At 41.6% G+C, this 21,724-nt stretch overlaps 2 protein-coding genes across 7 annotated transcripts in view; one reads left to right on the top strand and one right to left on the bottom strand.

Moving 5' to 3' along the window:
• LOC116161281 (synaptotagmin-7) overlaps positions 1-21,724 on the bottom strand; it is a 650,310-nt gene that overhangs the window by 500,923 nt on the left and 127,663 nt on the right. The window lies entirely within an intron of this gene.
• LOC116161272 (protein Malvolio-like) lies at positions 13,495-21,590 on the top strand. 5 transcript variants are annotated; one of them, XR_004143387.1, is made up of 12 exons: positions 13,495-13,797; positions 14,107-14,279; positions 14,330-14,679; positions 17,082-17,326; positions 17,383-17,591; positions 17,641-17,691; positions 18,106-18,235; positions 18,284-18,536; positions 20,483-20,761; positions 20,881-20,916; positions 21,130-21,365; positions 21,465-21,590. XR_004143387.1 is itself a non-coding variant. In XM_031474584.1 (11 exons), exons 2-10 carry the CDS (start codon positions 14,109-14,111, stop codon positions 20,900-20,902), a joined length of 1,710 nt encoding a protein of 569 aa, XP_031330444.1. In that variant the 5' UTR covers positions 13,495-13,797; positions 14,107-14,108; the 3' UTR covers positions 20,903-20,916; positions 21,465-21,590. The 5 variants fall into 5 exon arrangements, 4 of the variants coding, with proteins under 4 accessions (XP_031330444.1, XP_031330442.1, XP_031330443.1 ...); XM_031474584.1 differs by lacking the exon at positions 21,130-21,365; XM_031474582.1 differs by lacking the exons at positions 20,881-20,916; positions 21,465-21,590 and adding an exon at positions 20,993-21,068 and having other exon boundaries at positions 21,130-21,186.

Raw genomic sequence — 21,724 nt, 5'->3', positions numbered from 1 at the left:
TAAAATAGGTAGGTTTTAAAAAATTTGTATTTAGGAGTTACTCCGAAGGCCGAATCGATGTAAAATATTTTCAAAATGGACGCACTTCCGGAAATAACTTTTGAAAACGCTAAGTTAGACCCTCCACTTTTTTAAAAATTTTTTTATGGTTTAACCGTAATGGCGCTAGCTTTAATTCAAGTGGCGCAATTGAGCTCATAACCAGCTGTATCAATTGGCACAAATACCGATAGCAAAATGCGTTATGGGGGATTCCGTTCACTTGGCCCCCCCCCCCCCAAATATATTTAAGGATAACCAAAAAACAATAATGGCGCAAAGATATCTTTTTACGGCACATTTCAGCGCATACCAAAGAGTACAATTTCGTATGAAAAGATTTAAAAATATTTAAGGATAACCAAAAAACAATAATGGCGCAAAGATATCTTTTTACGGCACATTTCAGCGCATACCAAAGAGTACAATTTCGTATGAAAAGATTTTAAAAAAAAGTAACTTTTAAAAACGTTAAGTTGGACCCCCCACTTTTTGAAAATTTGTCACGGCTTAACCGTAATGGCGCTAGCTTTAATTCAAGTGGCGCAATTGAGCTCATAACCAGATGTATCAAGTGGCACAAATACCGGTAGCAAAATGCGTTATGGGGGATTCCGTTCACTTGCCCCCCCCCTCCCAAATATATTTAAGGATAACCAAAAACAATAATGGCGCAAAGATATGTTTTTACGGCGCATTTCAGCGCATACCTGAGAGTACAATTTCGTATGAAAAGATGTTAAAAAAAAGTAACTTTTAAAAACGTTAAGTTGGCCCCCCCCCCCACTTTTTGAAAATTTGTCACGGCTTAACCGTAATGGCGCTAGCTTTAATTCAAGTGGCGCAATTGAGCGCATAACCAAATGTATCAGGTGACCTAGTTACAAGGGACAAAATACGTACTGGGGGGGGGCTACGTTCACTTGGCCCCCCCAAATGTTTTTTCGGATTTCTAAAAAACGATAATGGCGCAAGAGTTATTATCGGTGGCGCATATGAGCGCATAACGAGCGCATTCATTTCAAAATAATACGACTATGAAATCTCTCAGGGGGGGGGGGCCAAGTTAACGGACACCGTTTCAACATGCTTACGGGGTTGGTATGTTCACGGAGACCATTCGACACAGCTTTATGTGCAGAGTGAAAATGAACGTCTGCGAGGGGGTTGCCCTGGGAGTGTTTTTAGATATCGGGTGCGTTTAACAACACAATTAATGATGCTGCGGAAAGCTTTGGCATTGATGGGTCAATAGAAAGATGGATCCGAGTCATGTTCGGAGACAGAGTCATTATAGCCTCAATGGGGATGACGCAGATGAGCTCATCGGTACTAGACGTTGTCCGCAGAGTGGGGTTTTGTCTCCACTGCTGTGGTGCATGGTACTAGACGGGTTCCTTCACACTCTGAACACAAGGAGGAAGCGTATACACTGGGATAAGCGGGGAAGTTACCAAACACCGTGAAAGAGCTCATGCAGGGGGCTCTGGAACAGGTGGTGCAGTAGCCATGGTCTTTCCGGTAACACGGAAAATACCGAAGTTGTTCCATTTACGAATAGAAGAAGGGCGGACCTTGAAAGGCTCACTCTTCCAGGACGTCAACTGGGTCTGTTTAGGTCAGTGAAATATTTGGGAGTCATCATTGAGTGGCAGACCAACTTTATTTCACCCTATCACTGGTACTCCAAAGTCCTGATTCATACAGTTACTTTTCACCTCTGCACTATATCAATTACATTTCTTTCAAATGGGCTTCCCACACTATACTGTCTCATAGGTCGGCTACGTGGACCCCGAGGTGGACCCTTACTAGCGGCGCAAGTTGGGCATTTACTGCACCATTCTTCAACGTCCTTATCGCCTAATAACGTACTTTTGGCATAATTTTTCCTGTGTCTTCTTTGTTCCAAAGTGGCCATCACTAATTCCCTCGTGCAGCTGTTTCAAGACTTATGGAACTATACTCCTCGAAATCACCAACTGTGACTTCTGTTGTTGGCCATCGTCACTTTCCAGGGTACGCTTTAGATCGTTCTGAAGTGCCACCTCTTGGTTTCAAATTCGGGCCAGTTTCTTGTTCAGAAGCCAACACGGCAACTACCAGGAAGCGTCCCCCCACGTCATTCTACACTCTACTTCTGCCCACAACCGGCAGTGCAATGGCTTGTCAGTGCTCTATGTTCGATGGTGAAGTCCTGTTCTTGTATTAGTTGAGTCCATCTTGCAAAGTGGCCTACTGGATTTTTGAAATTTAGTAACCACCTTAAGTCAGAGGTTTAGCAATTGTGGCAAAACCCTCTACACACCGTCGGTAATAGGTGTACAGACCGAGAAACACGGTCCGACACAACATTGAACCTATAAGTACTCTGGAAAATACAGCAGAAAGTTTTAGATTGGTCGACCGAATCCTTTGTCAGACCTTATGCGGTCTTCGAAGGTCTTTTCCACCACAATAATGTCGACCAGGTAAACAAGTTTTCCATGATAACCCTTTTAGCACATTTTTCACGAGACTGTCAAACATTGCGGGTGCGTTACACAACCCAAAATGCTATAATCCCGATCCGATCGTAAATGCCGTCTTCTCTCGATCTTCTGAAACCAATACCCGCTTCTTCTTATATTAAACAGAAGGGTGTATCTACGAATAGATCGGTAAGGGGATGCAATGGAAGCAAGGGGCGCGCCTCCCAGTTTGGAACACACATTCTATTGAAATAAAAAAACTAAAACAAAAACCTTGAAAAAGGACGTGGTTTCAATACAAACAATAGTGGGCGATTTCCTCTATTTGATAACCGCAAGATGTAGAAAAAGCGTCATTATGTAGTGAAACGTGAGCCAAACCATGGGAACTGACGGTGACCATGGCGAACAGAAACCCCTTGTGCCATCTTCGCCCAAAAAGGAACGCCCCAGCAGTTGCCGAAAGTTCTGGTCGTTCATGGGGCCCGGATTCCTCGTCTCGATCGGATTTCTCGATCCGGGAAACATCACGAGCGACCTGGAGAGTGGCGGCTTGGTACAGTACAAGCTGCTGTGGGTTTTGTTGGTGTCGACCGTTTTCGGACTGGTCATGCAACGGCTTTCCGCGCGTTTAGGTAATCGCGCTTTTCGCCTCGGCTCATTTGCAATTCAGACTTTCAGGAGTGGTGACGCAATCGCACCTCGCCGAGCTGTGCCGGTTGCACTACAAGAGAGTTCCCCGCCTGATCATTTGGCTCATGATGGAAGTTGCGGTCGTCGCCTCCGACATGCAGATGGTGATCGGGCTTGCGATCGCAATCCACCTGCTCTCAAATCGTAGGTACGTATCCCTCCTTATCCATCCCCCAGCTCAGTTTCACCAATTTCAGCGTACCACCACGGGCCGGAGTCTTGATCTCCCTCTTGGATATTCCAATATTCCGCTTCTTGAGCAAGCACAACCTGGAGAAATTGGAGGTTATGTTCGCAATTCTCATTGGAACAATGGCGGTTGCGTTCGGATACGAGTTCTCCATATCGGATCCGGACGCTTTGGGCATTTTGAAGGGACTAACCACGCCGACATGCAGCCAGTGCGGCTTTGAAGGAGTTCTCCAAGCAGTCGCAATCGTCGGTAATCTTCGACTGCTACGTTTCCGTAACCCGCTCTAACTTCAGGTGCCATAATGACGCCCCACAACCTCTACCTTCATTCTGGCCTGGTGCAGTCGAGGGAGGTCGACAGGTCGAAATCGTCAAACGTGAAGGAAGCCAACTCGTTTTTCTTCCTGGAGGCTGTGATTGCCGTAACCGTGAGCTTTCTGATCAACTTGTTTGTTGTGTCCGTGTTTGGGAAGGGCCTGTACCACAAGACCGCTGACAACATCGTGAGTAGGATCACATAGGACCACCACAGCACTAATCCTTTCTTCCTTCCTTCCTAGATGCAAGATTGCGCTCAGCACAAATATTTAAATGTCACATCTACTCTTCTGGTAAGTGTACCGACCCGAACTGAAGCACTGGACTTTCGTTGTAGCTCCAGGAGCACCGGGCAAAGCCCACGTTGTACACGGGAGGGATCTTCCTCGGCTGTACCTTCGGGTTGACAGCGATGTACATATGGGGAGTGGGAATCCTGTCGTCCAGTCGAAGTGCCACAATGACAGGTAATCGAAGAGTTGAAGAAACCGAACTGAATGTTTTGCAACTTTAAAGGCACATACGCCGGTCAGTTAATCTTTAACGGTTTCCTGGAGAAGGCATGGAGCTGCTGGCAGGTTTCGCTTCTTCTTCGCTGCATCTCACTCTTTCCAGTCTTTTGCTTGACGTACGAGGAGAACCTCACGCACGCAAGCACCATCTTAAATGCCGTCATGAGTTTACAGCTACCATTCGCAGTGATACCAACTGTTGCGTTTACCAGCTGCAGCAAAATTATGGGCGAATTCACTAACAGCAAGTGAGTTGCCCTGATGATGGTCTTTAACTACACGTTTCTATTTTAGATTCAGCATTGTACTGTCGTCAGTTATTGGATTGGGTGTGGTGTGTGTTAACGTGGCATTCGTGTGCAACACTGCCTTAATCTACATCTCTAATTTATTCCTGTTGATTCCAGTTATCTTGCTTTTAGTCATTTACTTAGTTTTTTGTGTGTACCTGTGCATCCATGCCGTGATATTATTTGGTATACTGGATGGGGTCGAGTCTCAGAGGTTTCAGAGACTTGCTGAAAAATACATCTTGCAAAGTGCCCTTTAGTTAATATCTTCATTAGAGAAGACCAGCACCACTCTTTTGTAAAGTTAATTGGCGTACACCTTCTCACGCATTGTGTTCTCCTGATTGCATATGTGCCGCTTCGTATAGATAGCAGGTTGTTAGACGACGAACTCCCGGTTCGGTGGTTCCATTTCAGCACAGAGTAAACAAAAAATGCCGGTCTGCTATTGGTATAAAAGCGACGCTAACGCAAAATTTGCGTTGGGTCCGTTGTGATTTTTTACGGAGCAATATAAATAGCGAAGCGCAAATAAAACGGGTAGCGTACGGGAAAGCGTACATTTGGTCCATTTGGACGAAAGAGCAAAATTTTCTTAAAATGCGAATAATTGGTGGACGATCATCGGATCGACACTCCTGGACCTCGTAAAGGAATGCCACTTGGCGGTTTTGAAATTTCACGCGATTGCAAAAATTACGTAATTCGCCGGCAGACGAAAAAAAATAATAAACATTATTTTGTTCTGCAGAATAACAGCTTTCAGAAAGTGTGTGGCCAAAAACTGTGGCGCGTACTATATTTTCTGGACCGACACTTTAAAAAAGGTAGTATTGGGTTTCGTGTAGGTGAAAAAAATGTAAAATGTAGTGACGCCGCTTCTTACTCACTATATTTTTCCGATACCAATTGTTATTTTAATGGTTTTGTATCAGGATTACAGAAACGCACGGAAGTGTGCAATTTTTTCTAGCGTAGCATGTTCTACTGATATCGAACACCTCACGCATCATATTCCCGTGATACAAATTGTTAGGATGCTTCATCGACACCAAATGCGAGGAGGGTTCTACTACGTTCCTCCCTGCGGAAGAACGTCCTCCATAGGCTCGTCCTGAAATCTAGGGAGGTGCCTCCGCACTTTCAGAGACGCGCCATCCCAGGGCTTAGTAAGAGGGACGGTCCTCTCCAACCAGTCTAAAGCCCACTGGTCTTCGCATTCAGCCACAATGGCACCCTGCGGATTCCATCGGAACCCCGGCAGCCGTGGAAAGCCCCCCCGCCCCTTCATGTAGTCATCAACTGCATTCAATGCAGCCATAATACACTTCGACTGATGTCCTCCGGGACCACCTCGGAGCGATGGCCACACTTAGCCGTGCCGCAGCGACTTGCTCATCGATCCAGAAGCTCTGGGATTCTTCACGGGCTGCCTTGAGGCAGATCCTGGAGTACTGCCTCCGACCTGAGACGCTTGGTCCCTCACGAGGAGTCCAGTTTTTTTTTGGTTTGAAACCTTCCATACAATTCCCACGACGAGTAGTGCGAAAATGAGGTCTCACCTGCGCAGAGCCGCTTGGTTATGCTCCCCTGATCCAAACCTTATTTCTAAAGGTAGTACGGAGAACATAAACGCCATAAGATTAATTATTTCGTCAAATACCTCCCATCGGAATTACAAGGCGTCTCGTTTCTGTCACCCTGATAGTGTAATTTTTAAAACAAACATGTGAATCAAAGGAACATACTACGCAAAAAGGTGCAGACTAACAGATTATTGTATTTCTGGTACCTCGACGTTCCGCTTTTTTTAACACAAAAATTTGGATCAGGGAACATGTGTGAGAAGGTGTACGCCAACAACTTTGACATCTTTTTGATTTGCTGTGACCCTGTCACGGCAATTCCGCTGCATCAGGAGAACGCAATACGAAGAAAGGTGCCAGAATTAAGTGGTACCAGAACCACATATATTGTGACAAAGTGCCTCCCTACATTTAACACAGCTTTGACTAGGAAAATTTAATGCAGGGAGTGTGCGCCAATAAATTTTACAACTTCTTCTGTATGTATAATGCCACATTGTATCAGGACAAAATAATGCATGAGGAGGTGTATAATGTTACACCTTCTTTTGATCATGACACTAAGGTAGGAACCAATCAGAGAAAGCCGTATGCTGTCTTAGTACCACGGTTTACTCCAAAAAACACATTCGGCTCGGATCACAGAAACGTAAAGGCTTATACTTACCTGCTGTCACTTCTGTGATCTGTATCGGACTACAGAAATGGACAGAGGGCGGAACTAAGGCGCAGTTTATTGATAGATCCCATCTAACGTGTCCTGTACTCCTAATCCACGTGTTTTCTCTCGTGTGTCATCAGGTTACAGAAGCCCTATAATGCATTTATTACCTACATACGTATGACCTCTTATGTTCCTCTGTCCAAAGATTGTTGTATCGGGATTGCAGACACGTATAAAACTATAAATGGGAAATATTCTGTTACCCTGATACTATTTAATCTGTCAGGATTTCCGAAATGCTAAGTGTAAATATGAAATGGCCTGTTAACAGACGACTTAGGGCGAATTATATTCTCTTGATGTCAGGTTTATCTTCTAAAACTTGCATCAGGGTTACAGAGAAACTAGGAGGTTAAAATTATTCACTCATACGATCATTTTTGTTAAGGTTACTGTATAGATAGAAGCGGGAACAGATGTAATTTTTTAAAGCGGCCACTCGAGAATTTTCTAGACGCTTCTCTTTACTACCTACACAAATTGAATTGTGTTTAGTTTTCGTTTTAACATCGATGTCTATGTGATAAGTTTGTAAATGAAATTTGCAAGTTTGCAAGTAAATATTAGTTGTACAAGCATTTTAATTAGGAAATGAGGTAAAATCTCATACAAAAACTCCTTTATTTACTTATCACACTGCGAAAATCTGTTATCAGCGCTTTATTACACAGAAAAATTACTTGTTAATGGTAAATTCCGGTAAACAAGTTTATCGGTAGGTTTTAATGGCTTTGAGCATCAGTTCTACTACTTCCTTTAGAGTGCGCGTTACGGAGAATTTGCAATAATTATTTTTTTTAATCGGCAGTTTTTGCGTAGTTGCAATGTCCTGGTAAGTAAAAAATAATCGTTTTTTAATCACTATAGATTTGATTGAAACACCCCCCGCAAAATTATATGTTTTAAGATAAGCCGAAACAAAAAAAATTAATAAAAACAACAGATAATTTTGGTAAGAGCGTTAAACAAAGTTATTTGCATTTATTTATTTAAATAATATTCAACAATAAAAATTAACAAAATAATTAACAAGGGTTTAGCATTATTGTCTATAAATAATTCATCTTAGGATTTACATGGCAGCATCCGCTTCGGAACTGTCTCGGTTGAGGCGTTTCTGTGATCCTGATCAAATAAATTTGTGAGCAAAACGTGCTATCAAGACGCATTATTTTGTGCTGGCGCAAACCTCTCACTTATGATAGTGGCATCAGCATCACAGAAGCACTGTAAAACAAATCTCATGCTACCATGTTCTCCTGATCAAAATTGTTCTTTTCAAAGTTGTAGTTTTAGGCTCACAGAAGTGCAGGAAAACGTACAATCTATTGATCTGAACTTATTCGTGAGCTAATACACACGCTTCTTCTAAAATTGTAATATCAGGATCGCATGAATCCAAAAAAAAAATTATTGGCCAAGCACATATTCTCCATAGAAAATTCTCGTGTTGGGATATTGTAGTCCAAAAAAGTGTGAAATAGCACCATGTTACACATATTGACGTACACCTGCAAGTGCAAATTGATCCAAATTTTACTTCCAAAATTGCATTATCAGGGTTACAGAACCGCAAGACTAATTTCCATCTTAATTTTATGGTGTTTCCGTGACCCTAGCACAACAACAGTGTTAAAAGAACAATTGGCATCAGGAGAACAAAATACATCAGTGTCTCTCAGCTGGAGCTTCCTTGATCGTGTTACTACGGTTTTTAAGAGGGGAGCAAGTATCAATAGAATAAATGATTTTTAACAGAAGAACATGCTACGTTAGGGGGTATTTGGCGATCAATAAAAATTGTAGTAGCAGGACTCCAGAAACTCAAGAAAACGTCAAATCCATTTTGCGTACTTGTTCTCACACAGTATCTGCTGAGAATACGAACTCCTCTTTTATAAACATAACTATCAAGGTCACAGAGATGCAGTTTATTAGCGTACACTTTCCCATGGGATTCTGTGAAGTCGCTCTATATTTTGTATGTGGATTCGGTGAACTCTGCATGAATTTCTTTCAGTGTGTGGGTAGGTTCTATTTAAAATTTGTATAAATTTGCGGTAGGTTTGGTATATTTTCTCCTAATACGAATTGCAACCAAGTATCAGGGTTACAAAACCTCAAGATGGTATATAATTTATTGTCGTGTATTATATTCGCCTGATTCAAACCTCTTTTGTATCAGTATCGCAGAAATGTGCGGTGTAAAATGGATTGGCAGAGACTTTCTGTTGTATCATGCTCTCCTGAGTCCTGATCCCTAACTTTTTGTTTTATACAAACTTCTGTAATGTCAAGGTCAGGAGATCATGAAGGGTGGAAAATATAATACTCCTGATCCACATTCTCCAGCACGCGCGTCCTCGGTGTCAGGATCATAGGAGACGTAAAATTTATTGGCATACACCTTCTCATGTTTCTACTTTTTTCGTTGATACCGTGAAAAGAGAGCAAAAAGAAAGGTAGGCGAGGGGGCAAAGAGAACGGAGTGGTGAAAAAATGCGGGTAAAAGAAATGGAACAATGGGGCAATATAAATAAACAATATAAAGGTATAGGTATATGTTGTATAGAGCGTTTTGTATTTTTTTCCCATATCGCCATTCTTTCAGATGTATGGTGAGTTGCCTAACCGCAGGGGTATATCGCCACAGAACTCTTAGTGGATGTCGTTTTTAGTAGTTCACATTCCGATTACCCAATATCCATCAAAATCTCAGTTTTGTCACAATCAGTTGGATTATTTGACACTTGATTGATAAATGGGGCAATAAGGCTTGATCGCTTAGGATGATTTAAAAGGGAAATGGGTGCTTGAGATTTGCAGCATTGCAACTATTATACGCTCAATCCTTTCACTAAGGAGTTGCGCAAGGATCCGTTTGCGGACCAATTACGTTCCAAACTTCAAAAAATCGCGAACAATCCTATGAATCTAATTCGAATAAGTGCCATTGAGTGCAAAAGGCAACACAGTTAATTAAACTAATCACTATTAATAAGCGTTTTGCTTGGTTTGGTTATCATGACTATTTGGAGTTGCTTGTAATCGCCTTCTAATTGATCTTATGCCCTGTTTTGATGTGATAAGTTCATTTACATTGCTTAAATTGGAAAATTCCGTACTGATGTTTGTTTTGATCTTGATGAACTATGAAACGATGTGTGTACCAACAGATTAAAAAGTGCATTATGTACAGATTTTTAGGTTGCAAGTTACTTTAAGATATGATTACAACACACCTAGATTTTCTTGGCTCATGTAGTAGAGAACTTTTCTTCGCTCAAACGAATCAGAGGATATAAATCAAGTCCACGCGGAGTTTATTCTGCGCATTCCACATCACGCAGCAACCCAGATAACAACTACTGCAACACAAACAGTATTTTTCCTGTAACCTAAGACAATCACACCGTATCCCACGAGTCACAGGCGCCTTAAGTTTTCAAATGCATTTAAAAAGTCAGGATCGTCGCCCACGTAGCACAACCCCAACAAAATTAATAAATCTTGCCAAATAATGAGACCACTTTTTATGTCCAATTTACAACAACCGTGCAAGAAAAATTCAACTTTATCCCCTGTGCCTGTGCGGGACTCGCTAATGGAAGATAGGCAGGTTTCATGTGGGGCATAAAGGTAAAAATCCAGAAGCGTTTCAGAAACTATTACGGTAAATACGAACAATAGCGGAATTTTTAAACGGGCGAATTTAAATTCTGTGACTCTAATAACTCAAGAAAAATGTTGTGTTTAAGTGTGTACATATATTAGTTTAGTGTACATAGATAAGTTCTTACTTACGACAACTCGCATCGTGGCTAATAAAATATTATACCAAAACAATTCCAACAACTGAAGCCCAAGTAGAAGGTGTGATAATCCACCCTGATGGTTAGGCAACACACGTTTACAGCTGAAACAAAAATATAATATGCTCTGTATATAACCAACGACCGTTTTGCGCAGATGCCGAATACTAGGGGATTTTGGTAAGGAGGCTAGGGGAGAATGGGAGGAAGATGGCGACGAGGTCGACGGAAGGCACACGCTTTCCCGGTTTTTTTTTATTATTCTTGATTATTTTTGGTGATGGTGTTTTGAGGTGTATTTACAGGTAGTAACCATTTTATTCTTTCTTGTACTAGCTATTTAATCATTGAATTTCTTGCCACAATTTGATATTTACATTTTGCTGATTTTGCATAAACTACGATATCCGAATGATGGCGTACTCCATGCCTTTGTTTTGAGTACCGTTAGATGAATCATGTTTGTGTCTTATATTATACAGATGATTATGCCATTATTTTGTTTAATTAAGTATTTACTTCTGTTATTCATGAGAGTTGATTATCGGTGTGATGTTGCTCTGTTCGATTGACCTGTAACTATTCCGTGAGGGAAGTACCTAATACAGTTTGATTGTTCGCTGTATCTGTTACTTTCTGTTTCGTGGAGCGCTACAGTTCTTGTGCGTTAGCTATACGAAGTGGGGCTCTTGTATTTGATGTTTCGATGTTTGTGTGTGCGAGTGGGTAATTCTGTCTCCGTGGAGTAGGTAACTAATGCAGTTAGATCTTTCGCTGTATCTGTTGCCTACTCGTCTCGTGCGGATTGTAGTTCTTAACATCTTAGCAATACGAGTGGGGGCCCTCTCATTTACATTTCCTCTATTTAAAATATGTTCTGCTTGAGCGATAATCGATTTTCACATGAATACTTGCTTTTGACTAATGGCATTCTCACATGTACCTTTCGTGTTAAATTAAATTATGTTAACGGAAGGCTGGAGTAGAGCCACACCATTTACATGTTTCCTATGTACATGCAGTTTGTTTATTTGACGAGTTGTGTTATCTCTATTGATCGTACAGGTATTTTGATGTGTTTTTGTACTGAATTGATTTATCATGTTTTCCACTGCATTTATGATGTCTTGTGTATTTTGATTTTATGAACTTGTTTAATTGCATTTGATTTGATTATCTGATTTTTATCATACAATTTGAGATGTTTCATTTATGTGTAGGTGATTTATTTCATGTATTTGTGTGGCCTATGCCAGGGTTTTAGTCCCGGAGAAGGTTTCCCTGGCATGGTCTTGTGTGTGCGTTAATATATTTATTTGATCTTGTCATTTGTTACGCACAAAAGTTCTGTCTTTTATTTAATTCCCTTCCCGATTATGTCTCACGTCCCAACACATAAAAGAACCGATTACACAACGTAGGAGTCCATTCGTTCCACCCATATCGAGCCGACTGCCACCCAAATTCAAAGGTGTCGCGAATCTAACAACGTTTCGACTTGAAAGGTAGGTGGCTCTGTTTGTAGTTTTGGCCAGAGTTGCCAACCGTAAGTATAGGGTAAGTCAACGTTTTCCGTGTCTGCTTGATAGACCCCCCCTAGGAACATTACAAAGGTCTCAAGATTTCACCATTCACGAGATCGCAGTCGAGAACCAAAATGGCCGAACCCCAATCACCCTCGCCATGAACCAGCTCCAAGTCTTGATCGAGCAACGATGAAGGCACTGAGGGGATCGTTGTCGAAGTGCCTGCCCAGGGAGACGCAGAAGATGTGCACGCATTCCTCGCCGTGAACAAAGACTGCGAGTGCATCGCTGAGGACAACTCCATCAAAGGGCTGCTAGCGATGCTTCTGCAAGGGAAACGGGAACCTGGTGGTAAGGTGCGAAACCATCACCTCGTGGGATGAAGCCGTCGCTCTCCTCAAAGAAAATTTCGGCCTTACCATCCCAACTCACCGACTACTAGGGAAGTTCTTCGCGACGGAGCAGGCGATGAAACCGACCGACCTGTTCATCAGCGAGAAGCGCGCCCTGATCGCCAAGATTCCCCAGGAACACATTCCACGTGAGCATACTCCACCGCCGGATCCAAGAGGTAGTGCCGCGCACTAAGATCAATACATTCCCAGATCTCACCAAGGAAATTCGGAAAACCATTAAACTGTACCGTCTCAACCGCATGCCCTTTGGTCTCAAAAACGCCCTCGCCATCTTCCAGAGGCTAATCGACCGCGCTGGCCTCACCCACGTTACCGCACTCGCAATTTTTGAAACGTCGACGGGTCATTACGCAACCCAAAGGGCATACAAAGGAAACGATAGATGCCAAAAGGAATGAAGAATCCTGTTTTATCCGGGTCTGTTGTTTTCACGGAGACCTAATAACAAACGGGATTGTAGATCATCAATCCGGGGTAACGGGTATCGATCGAAAAACGTAATATCAGAGTTAAGTTGGCGCCTTAGCGGTAATCCACGCACTTGTGTACTTTTCCCGATGCTTTCTCGGTGCAGTAAAGGTAGAATCACATTACTCGATCACTTCGGATACGAGTGACTCGTGTCGTTCATTTGCTTACGTTTTTATTTCAATTTATTACCTATTTTTAAAGCTGTCGTAATAAAGGGAATTTCCCCGACCTTAATGTTCTGGGATTTCGCATACTTCCATGTGAATATAATAAATAATAACAGCTCTCATAAATGCACGCTATTAAATTTGGGGGAATTTTTTATCCCACTTTTAGCCGAGGCACTTACACCACTGCCTTAAAAAGTGGGCTCAGATGCGTACGCCACTGCCGACAAAAACAAACAACATAACCTATCAAAATTCCAGTTTTTTTTAACCTTTTACTTTGTCTTTCGCTTTGTCATCACGAAATTAGCTCAAACAAAGCGAGAGAATGTAACAATTTGTAATAAATCGCTTGCATAACTGATAAAGTATGATTTATCAGCGGAACGATAGTAATTGACGTGGTGGGGGGCTCTCCCATTTATGACGACGTAGAGAAATAGTCCATTCTTTTACGAAACGTGCTGAAGTGGTGATAATCAGATGCAGTAGCAAAAATGGTTTAATTAAATAAATCGGTAGCTTTCTTTTTTTAGTTAATTAATTAACCAGTGATTTGCAACGCAGTCCTATATACAAGGTATGTAATTAGAAGTGTACCTCGAGTGACCATGAGAGTAGTTGCCCAATCACAACATTCAGGAGATTTTAAAATTGTTTATATTAGTTTCGTTATGCAATAAACAATCGAGACTGAAGGTAACGAGGTAATTTCGAAAGTGATTCAGTTTTATTTTACCTACAGCGTATCAGTCAATACTATCCCACGATTAGAGTCAGGTACCTTAGATAAAAGACGCGTATGTGATTATCTTATCGATTACAAAGTTCAGACTGTACGTCACTTGACTTTTCAAGGAAGAGCTAAACGAAATGTCGTTTGTTTCAGCCATGGCTATCATGGATAACAAAACCGGCGACTCCGGTGACTCATCGGACGACAGGCCGGTACCGGCGGCGATCGTCGCCTCGTGCAGCTCCATACCGAGCGAGAGCACCCTACTGACGCCGGTTCAGACCTATTTCGCTGACGAGCGGATCAACATACCCGAAACCGAGACAGTAAGCTCGACTAACAGCGGGCGAGGTGAAATAGTGCGCATTGTTTTCAGACGGGTTTCAGCTTTCGAAAGTTATGGGCGTTTACGGGACCCGGTTTCCTGATGTCGATCGCCTACCTCGACCCGGGCAACATCGAGAACGACCTACAGAGCGGCACGATCGCGCAGTATAAGTTATTGTGGGTGTTACTTAGTGCGACGTTCCTCGGGCTGCTCATGCAGAGGCTGTCGGCGAGGTTGGGAGTCGTCACGGGATTGCATCTCGCCGAGATGTGCCACAGACAGTACAGGAAGCTGCCCAGGATGTTACTGTGGATTATGATCGAGATTGCCATCATTGGATCCGATATGCAGGAGGTTATCGGGACGGCGATCGCCATCTATCTTCTTTCAAGCAAAGCGTAGGTCCAATGCAAAAATAGTACTTTTTTTCGCGGTTAGAATTTGTCCCAATTCAATTTTTTTACCGCTCTAATTTATAATGTGGGGAGGCGAGGGGGGTTAAACTGGAATTAGTGAAAGTGACCAATTCCTCGCATCTGGACCTTTCATTAGAGTATCATGAAGGGATACCTAGAAGAATATTCTCCACCCCCAATTGCCCCCTCCACCCTTTTCACTGTGTTTAGTGTCCCAAACAGTTAGCAGACATTTATCATCTACCACAATCATTCCCATAATCAGTCTTAAGGGATCCAATCCACCCTAGCTGGAAGTGTAAAGAGTTGGGGGGGGGGGGAATTGGAATTGGTGGGAGAAATCTATTCCTCGCATCTAGACCTTTCATTAGCGGTCCATGAAGGCATACCTCGGAAGGATTTCCCCCACCTTCCACCCCAGTGGGGCTAATGCACCGTATTAGATAATGAGTGGAACGGGGGAGGGAGGTAAACTTGAATATTTCTCAAATGAAACTATTCCTTTTGTCGACTTTTAATTAAGAGGACGACGCGCCCTAATGGAAAATGTGAACAACGCCCCCTGGCATTCCTAGTAATGTCATTAATGGAATTTCTTGAATCCAGTCTGTGACCCCCCTCCCCATTGAGGGGGGAGGCGAATTGATGGAAATACAACTACCCTGCCATCAATACCTTTCATTAGAGTGGCATCAGCCTTTGGAGGATTTGCTCCACCCCTCCCTCCATTTTCTTAATGGTAAGTAACGTAATATTTTGCATCTACATATGTCGGAAAGTGCCATATAATAAAATTGGTGCTTGGGGGGGGGGGGGTTATCCTAAATACATATTGAATTTTTCCGTCCTAGTAGACATTTGGGGAATAAGCGCCGTGGGGGGGGGGGGGTTATGGAAGGAAACTATTCCCTTCGTTGAGGTCTCTCTCATATTAAAATTTCCTCCACCTCAACCAAAAAAGTATATGGAATGAGGTAAAAAAGTTGTCAGCCCTAACCTCATTTTTTTAAATAGAACACCTTGTATATTTTAATCAAAAAAGATGAAATTCTCTTTTCAAAAATATAACACTACAAAATTAAGTATTGATTCAGAAAGATTACATGTTTTTAATAAAATTCAATAATTGTTTGAAATTTTTTAAAAACCTACGTTTTTTTAAATCTTTTTGAATATCATCCCATATCGAGTTCCTTATGTTATATAATATACTATCTTTTAAGTTAAAATATACAGGGTGTTCCATTTACAAAAATGAGGTTAGGTCTGAGAACCTTTTTTACCTGACCCTGTAGACTTATTTCGGCAACTGATAGAAGGTTTTGTAATAAACATTTCTGAGGTTCTCTTTAACTAAGAACATGTGCAGTCATTGTGAAATTAACAATTTTTTAATTTTCCCCCAGCGCAAAATGTTCAAATTTTGATTTTAAGAATTCAAGTTTGACCCAAAAAGAGTACATGAAGCCTATGTTACTTTTTTAATGGCAGTAACAATTACAGAGTTACCCTATAAGTGCCGAACATGGAACACCCTGTACCTTGATTTCTTTGAAACAATATCAATTATGCTTTGGTTTGCTCCTTTGCAATGCGGTTTTTGCCAGTGTCATGTATGGTAACTAAGCGCCAAATATGCGCTAGTTTGGAGTTTATCCAATGTTATGCTCCACTTTGCGCCCTTGCGTGGTGCAAGTTCTGGCAGAAATTTTGGCACCCCGCCTAACTTTACTATAGGCGACAATATCAATTATGCGCCTTTGCAATGCGGTTTTTACCTTTTTATTACTGTAACTAAGCGCCAAATATGCGCTAGTCTGTAATCTATCCAATAATTATGCTCCTGCATAGTGCAAGTTCTGGTACAAACTTTGTCACTCCGCGTTAACTTAACTATAGTTATCAGTACTTGGATTTCTTTGCGACAATGTCAATTATGCGCTGGTTTGCGCCATTGCCGTGCAGTTTTTACCCTTCTATAAATGGTGTCATCTATGGTAATTAAGCGGCAAATATGCGCAGTGTGAATTTTGCGCCTTTGGAATACGGTTTTTGCCCTTGTATAAATTGTAAGTGTCATATATGGTAACTTCAGCGCCAAATATGCGCTCGATTGAAATATATCCAATGATATAACTTCGCCATAATGTACTTCCCATTTATTTGCGCCAATGGCAATTATGCGCGCCTATGCGGCAGAGTCATTTTTGCGCTGTTATAGATATGTGTTCAGTAATTAATTATAAGCCCCAACGTTGTGCAAATTATTGATAAACTTGGTTGTATAACAATGCTCCCCCCTAAAATTATGCCCGTGAAATTGTTTGCGCTCACTATGCGCCCTTTTGTATTTCGAAATTTGTAAAATAGATCTTTTGGTTTAGAATCCCGCTGTGGGGTGGCGTTCTGATCACGATCGTCGACACGTTCACCTTCCTCTTTTTGGACAAGTACGGCCTACGAAAGTTGGAGCTCTTCTTCGGCTTTCTAATAACCGTAATGGCCGTCACCTTCGGGTACGAGTTCTTCGTGTCGAAACCGGACGGAGTCGAACTGGTCAAGGGGATGTTCATCCCTTGGTGCGCTGGCTGTGATTCATCCGCCCTTTTGCAAGCCGTCGGAATTGTCGGTAGGTCCGGCGTTAAAAGTAACGAGACAATTTTCTATTGGCCGCCCCAATTTTAGGTGCCATCATAATGCCGCATAATTTATATCTGCATTCGGCGCTGGTCAAGTCCAGGGACATCGACAGGAAGGATAAGGCGAAAGTGCGAGATGCAAATTTGTATTTTTTTATTGAGGCGGCTATCGCGCTCTTTGTTAGTTTTATTATTAATGTATTCGTAGTGGCAGTTTTCGCGTATGGTTTATATCACGTTACCAATAATCAGCTTGTAAGTGGTTTTCGTGCGGTTCTTTTCCATTATTAATGCTCTTTTTTAGCGGGATAGTTGCGAGCAGTATCCACAATTCAATGTGACTTCACTGTTTCCCGTAAGTATAAAAACAAACAAAGAAAACATGGAAATTGCTCCTAAGCAAATTCAGAAATTCATCTCGAAATTCACTGATCACTGGCACAAATTTTAAATTCGCCGGATTTCTAGCTCAATTCTACACAAGACGTTTGACTAAAAATGATAAGAATTTCAACTCAGAATTCATTCAATGTGATGTGCCAAACTGGCCCAAATTCTAAATTCCCGGAATTCTGAGCTCAATTCTACACGAGAAGTTTGAGCTATCATTGTCAATGTAAAAGTGACCAGAATTTCAACTCAAAATTCGGTCATTGTGATGTGCCAAAGTGGCCCAAATTCAAAATTCCCGGAATTCCCAGCTCAATTCAATACGCGAAATTTAAGGTTATGAGACGAGCTCGTACGAATAATCTCGAATTAATTCTAGGCGAACGACGATTACGTCGAGGCCGACCTGTACAAGGGAGGAATCTTTTTGGGCTGCACTTTCGGCATAGCGGCGATGTACATCTGGGCGGTAGGTATTTTGGCGGCCGGTCAAAGTTCGACGATGACAGGTGAGGATTCGGTCGGTAATTGCACGAATCGTTAACCATCGTTCGCAGGTACCTACGCCGGTCAGTTCGCGATGGAAGGGTTCCTAAATTTGCAGTGGGCGCGCTGGAAGCGTGTCCTTTTAACTAGAAGCATTGCGATCATTCCCACATTTTGTCTCGCATTTTATACCAGCATCGACGATTTGACTGGAATGAACGATATTCTGAACGCCGTGATGAGCTTGCAGTTACCTTTCGCGTTATTCCCGACCATTGCGTTTACCAGTAACCGACTGATTATGGGAGATTTTGTCAATGGAAAGTAAGTAGCGAGCACCATACGAAGGGTCAAAATTCCTGACTTCCAAATACCGGAATTTTGAGTTGCGCGGAATTGTTTCTGATCCCGAAATTCAGTGTGTAAGTCAGAATTTCCAAGAAAAATGTGGAATTCCGACTTTCAAGAGTCGGAATTTTTCGAGGTGAAGTTGGAAATTCCAAATATAGTCGCAGATTCCGACTTCTGATGAGAATCTCCGAGTTAAGTTAGTCAGAAATGTCGAGTTCAAATCAGATATTACGACTTTCGATGTTAGGATTTCTGAGTTAAAGTCCTAAGTTGGAAATTATGGGGTAAAGTCCTTGCAAAAGTGAAAATTTCTTAGAATTTCCGAGATCGGAGTTCAAGTTGGTGCCAGAGTCTGAGTTTTCCGCGAAAAAATTCCACGGTAAACTCTGAAATTCCGATATAATTGCTATTTCTGTGGCAAAATTCCATTTTCCGATGGTGGGAATTTCTGACAGAATTTCCGAAATAAAATTGCAAATTTTATCTTCCGATGCTGGGAATTTCTGAGATCATCCGAAATTCCAAAAAAATTGTTATTTCCGTGGTAAAATCACAAATTCCATCTTTCGATGCTGAGAATTTTTGAAGTAGTCAGAAATTCCGACTTATGATAGTGAGAGGAATCATTATATCGGAGTTTAAATTTTGTGTATATGTAGGAATTTCCGAGGTAAAATAGAAAATTTTAATTCCTAGCCGGAATTTGGGAGTTAAAGTATGCGGGTTTTCAAAAATTGCAATTTCAAGTCATAATTTCGGAATTTCCGAGATAAAGTTGAAATTTATGCGGTAAAGTCAGAAATTCCCACTTATGATAGTGGGATCCTCCGAAAGCAATCATTATTTTGGGGTTTAAAATTGTGCCGAAATTTGCGAGGTAAATTTGAGTATATTGGGTCCCTAGACCGAGTCAAAATTACTAGGAATTTCCGAGATAAGTCGAAAATTTTATGTTTAAGTTAATGGGGTTCTCCAAAATTCAACTTTTAAGTTATGCGTTTAAGGAAGTGTCTAAGTTGGAAAAATCAACTTTTTGGATTTAGTCACTTTGGTAAGTCAGAATTTCCAAAATAGATTAAGTCGGAATTTTTGGGATTAAGCCGAAAATTTTTATTTAACTTTAATTTCGGTGTTAACACACGCAAGTCGAAATTTCGGACATTTTGACTTCATGTGGGAATTTACGGGTAAAGTCTGAAATCCCAAGATAAAATCGGCTTCTCATTCCGCGATAAAGCGGAATTTCCGATAATGCAAAGTCCGAATTTCGGGGTTGTCAAAAATTCCAATTTCAAATCATGCTTTCGAAGTTTAGGTAAATGTGCAAGTCGGAATTTTAGAGATAAAGTTGGAAATTTCGATTTCCAAGTCTGAATTTACGGAGTAAAGTTAGAAATTACGAATAAAATTGAAAATTATGAGTTCAAGTGGGAATTCTCGAGGATAAGTCGGAAATTTCGCCTTCGGTTATCGAGAATTTCCGCGATAAGAGTCCGAATTTCCGAGGTAAAGTTATAAATTACATGATAGTGAGAACCTTTGATTTTTAGAGTTTTTAAACGCGGAATTTCCGTGGTAAAGTAAAAAAGTTTCGATTTTCAATCATGGAAACGTTCGAGAGTTCGGTAAGTCAACTTTTTAAATTTAGTCACTCTGGTAAGTCCGAATTTGCGAAATACAGTCAAAAATTCCGTCTTCCGATAAAGAGAATTTCCTAGACAAGTCAGAATTTCGGTATTTGAGTATTTAAGTCAGAATTTCCCGATAAAAGTCAGAAATTCCGATAAAGTTACTAATTCAAGTGAGAATTCCCTAGGTTAAGTCAGAAAATTAGTTTTCCTATAATGTGGCAAGTCAGAACTTCGAAGTTTCAAGTTCTGACATTTCGATGCGGGAGTTTTACAGCCAATGACTTCTAGGGTCAACACCATGATTGCAGTGACACTTAGCGCTGTTGTCATCGCGATCAACACCTACTTCATCGGGTCGACGGTATCCAATTTCAACCTGGGATGGGTCGCTTTAACCTTCGTCGTGATCGTCGGCGTCCTGTATCTCCTCTTCTGTTTGTATCTTGCCATTCACATGGCGATTTCGATGGGCGCGACCGGCCTGACGAGGTACCAATTCGTCAACAAGTACATCTACGGCCCCGTAAACCAAGGTCAACTGACGACTGATCCGATATCGTATTCGAGGTACGTACGGGGTGCATGGTTTACTTGTCGCTTCGGGACTGCACGTTTGTTTGTCTACAAAATTTGTGGGAGCGCTTCCTGTGGAATGTCCATCGCTATAATCGATGATTTTCTTTCAGCTGGAGATTGATGCATCATTAAGTGGAATTTTTGTTGTACGTACCTTGCATTTCTATCCAGCTTCTGCTTTATACCCTCACCCTATTTTCTTTTCACGGTCTGCTTTTACAGTTTTTATTCTGGCGATCTTAAACTAAAAAAACTAACCGCCGAAATCTACGTGAACTAACCACTAACACAAAGTAGCGTAAGTATCCAGCGCGGCGTCCATTACCCACGACTATTTCGCTGATCGTGAATCTTTATAGGGAGTCCGTTTTCACGATTAACAACGCCGACGCTGCGCCGCCTACGTCCCGGTATATGAAAAAAGATGCGTTTTAAGTGTACGACCACGAAGAAATTGTACATCCTGTATATACCTAATATATTTTATTTTTAATAAATATTTATTTTATCTCGTCTCTCCTCAGGCGGAGAATCTATGTTTTCATTCCCGACTCAACAGATAGAGCGTGAGCTAATCATAACTAACAGCAGTTAGGTAAGATCGCTGGAATAAGACTGTAAAAATCCCAGCATGTCAGTGTTTGCAAAGTCGACCTTGTATGCAACGCGCACTCAGAATCAATTTTTATTTCAGAGAGTGCCTGGTTGGAGCAATAAACGACGATTAGCGAAGATAAGCGACGTTAAAAGTATGTTGTGTAGATAAGCAGTAGAGGTAGCGAAGTGTGTTTACGAAATAAATTATTTTTAATTGTTTTAATTTCCATGAACACCTCTGCTCAAACCAACCTCAGTAACACTTTCTCACTCCTATATAGAGAAAGCAGATTGCAGATCAGGCAACACCCCTTGTAGCCTATGAGCCCAAAGTACTGGGAGGGAGGAAGGCATGGG

The sequence above is a fragment of the Photinus pyralis genome, unplaced genomic scaffold (assembly GCF_008802855.1).
Source record: "Photinus pyralis isolate 1611_PpyrPB1 unplaced genomic scaffold, Ppyr1.3 Ppyr1.4_LG10, whole genome shotgun sequence".
Classification (NCBI taxonomy): domain Eukaryota; kingdom Metazoa; phylum Arthropoda; class Insecta; order Coleoptera; family Lampyridae; genus Photinus; species Photinus pyralis.
This window is presented reverse-complemented; position numbering and strand designations above follow the sequence as displayed.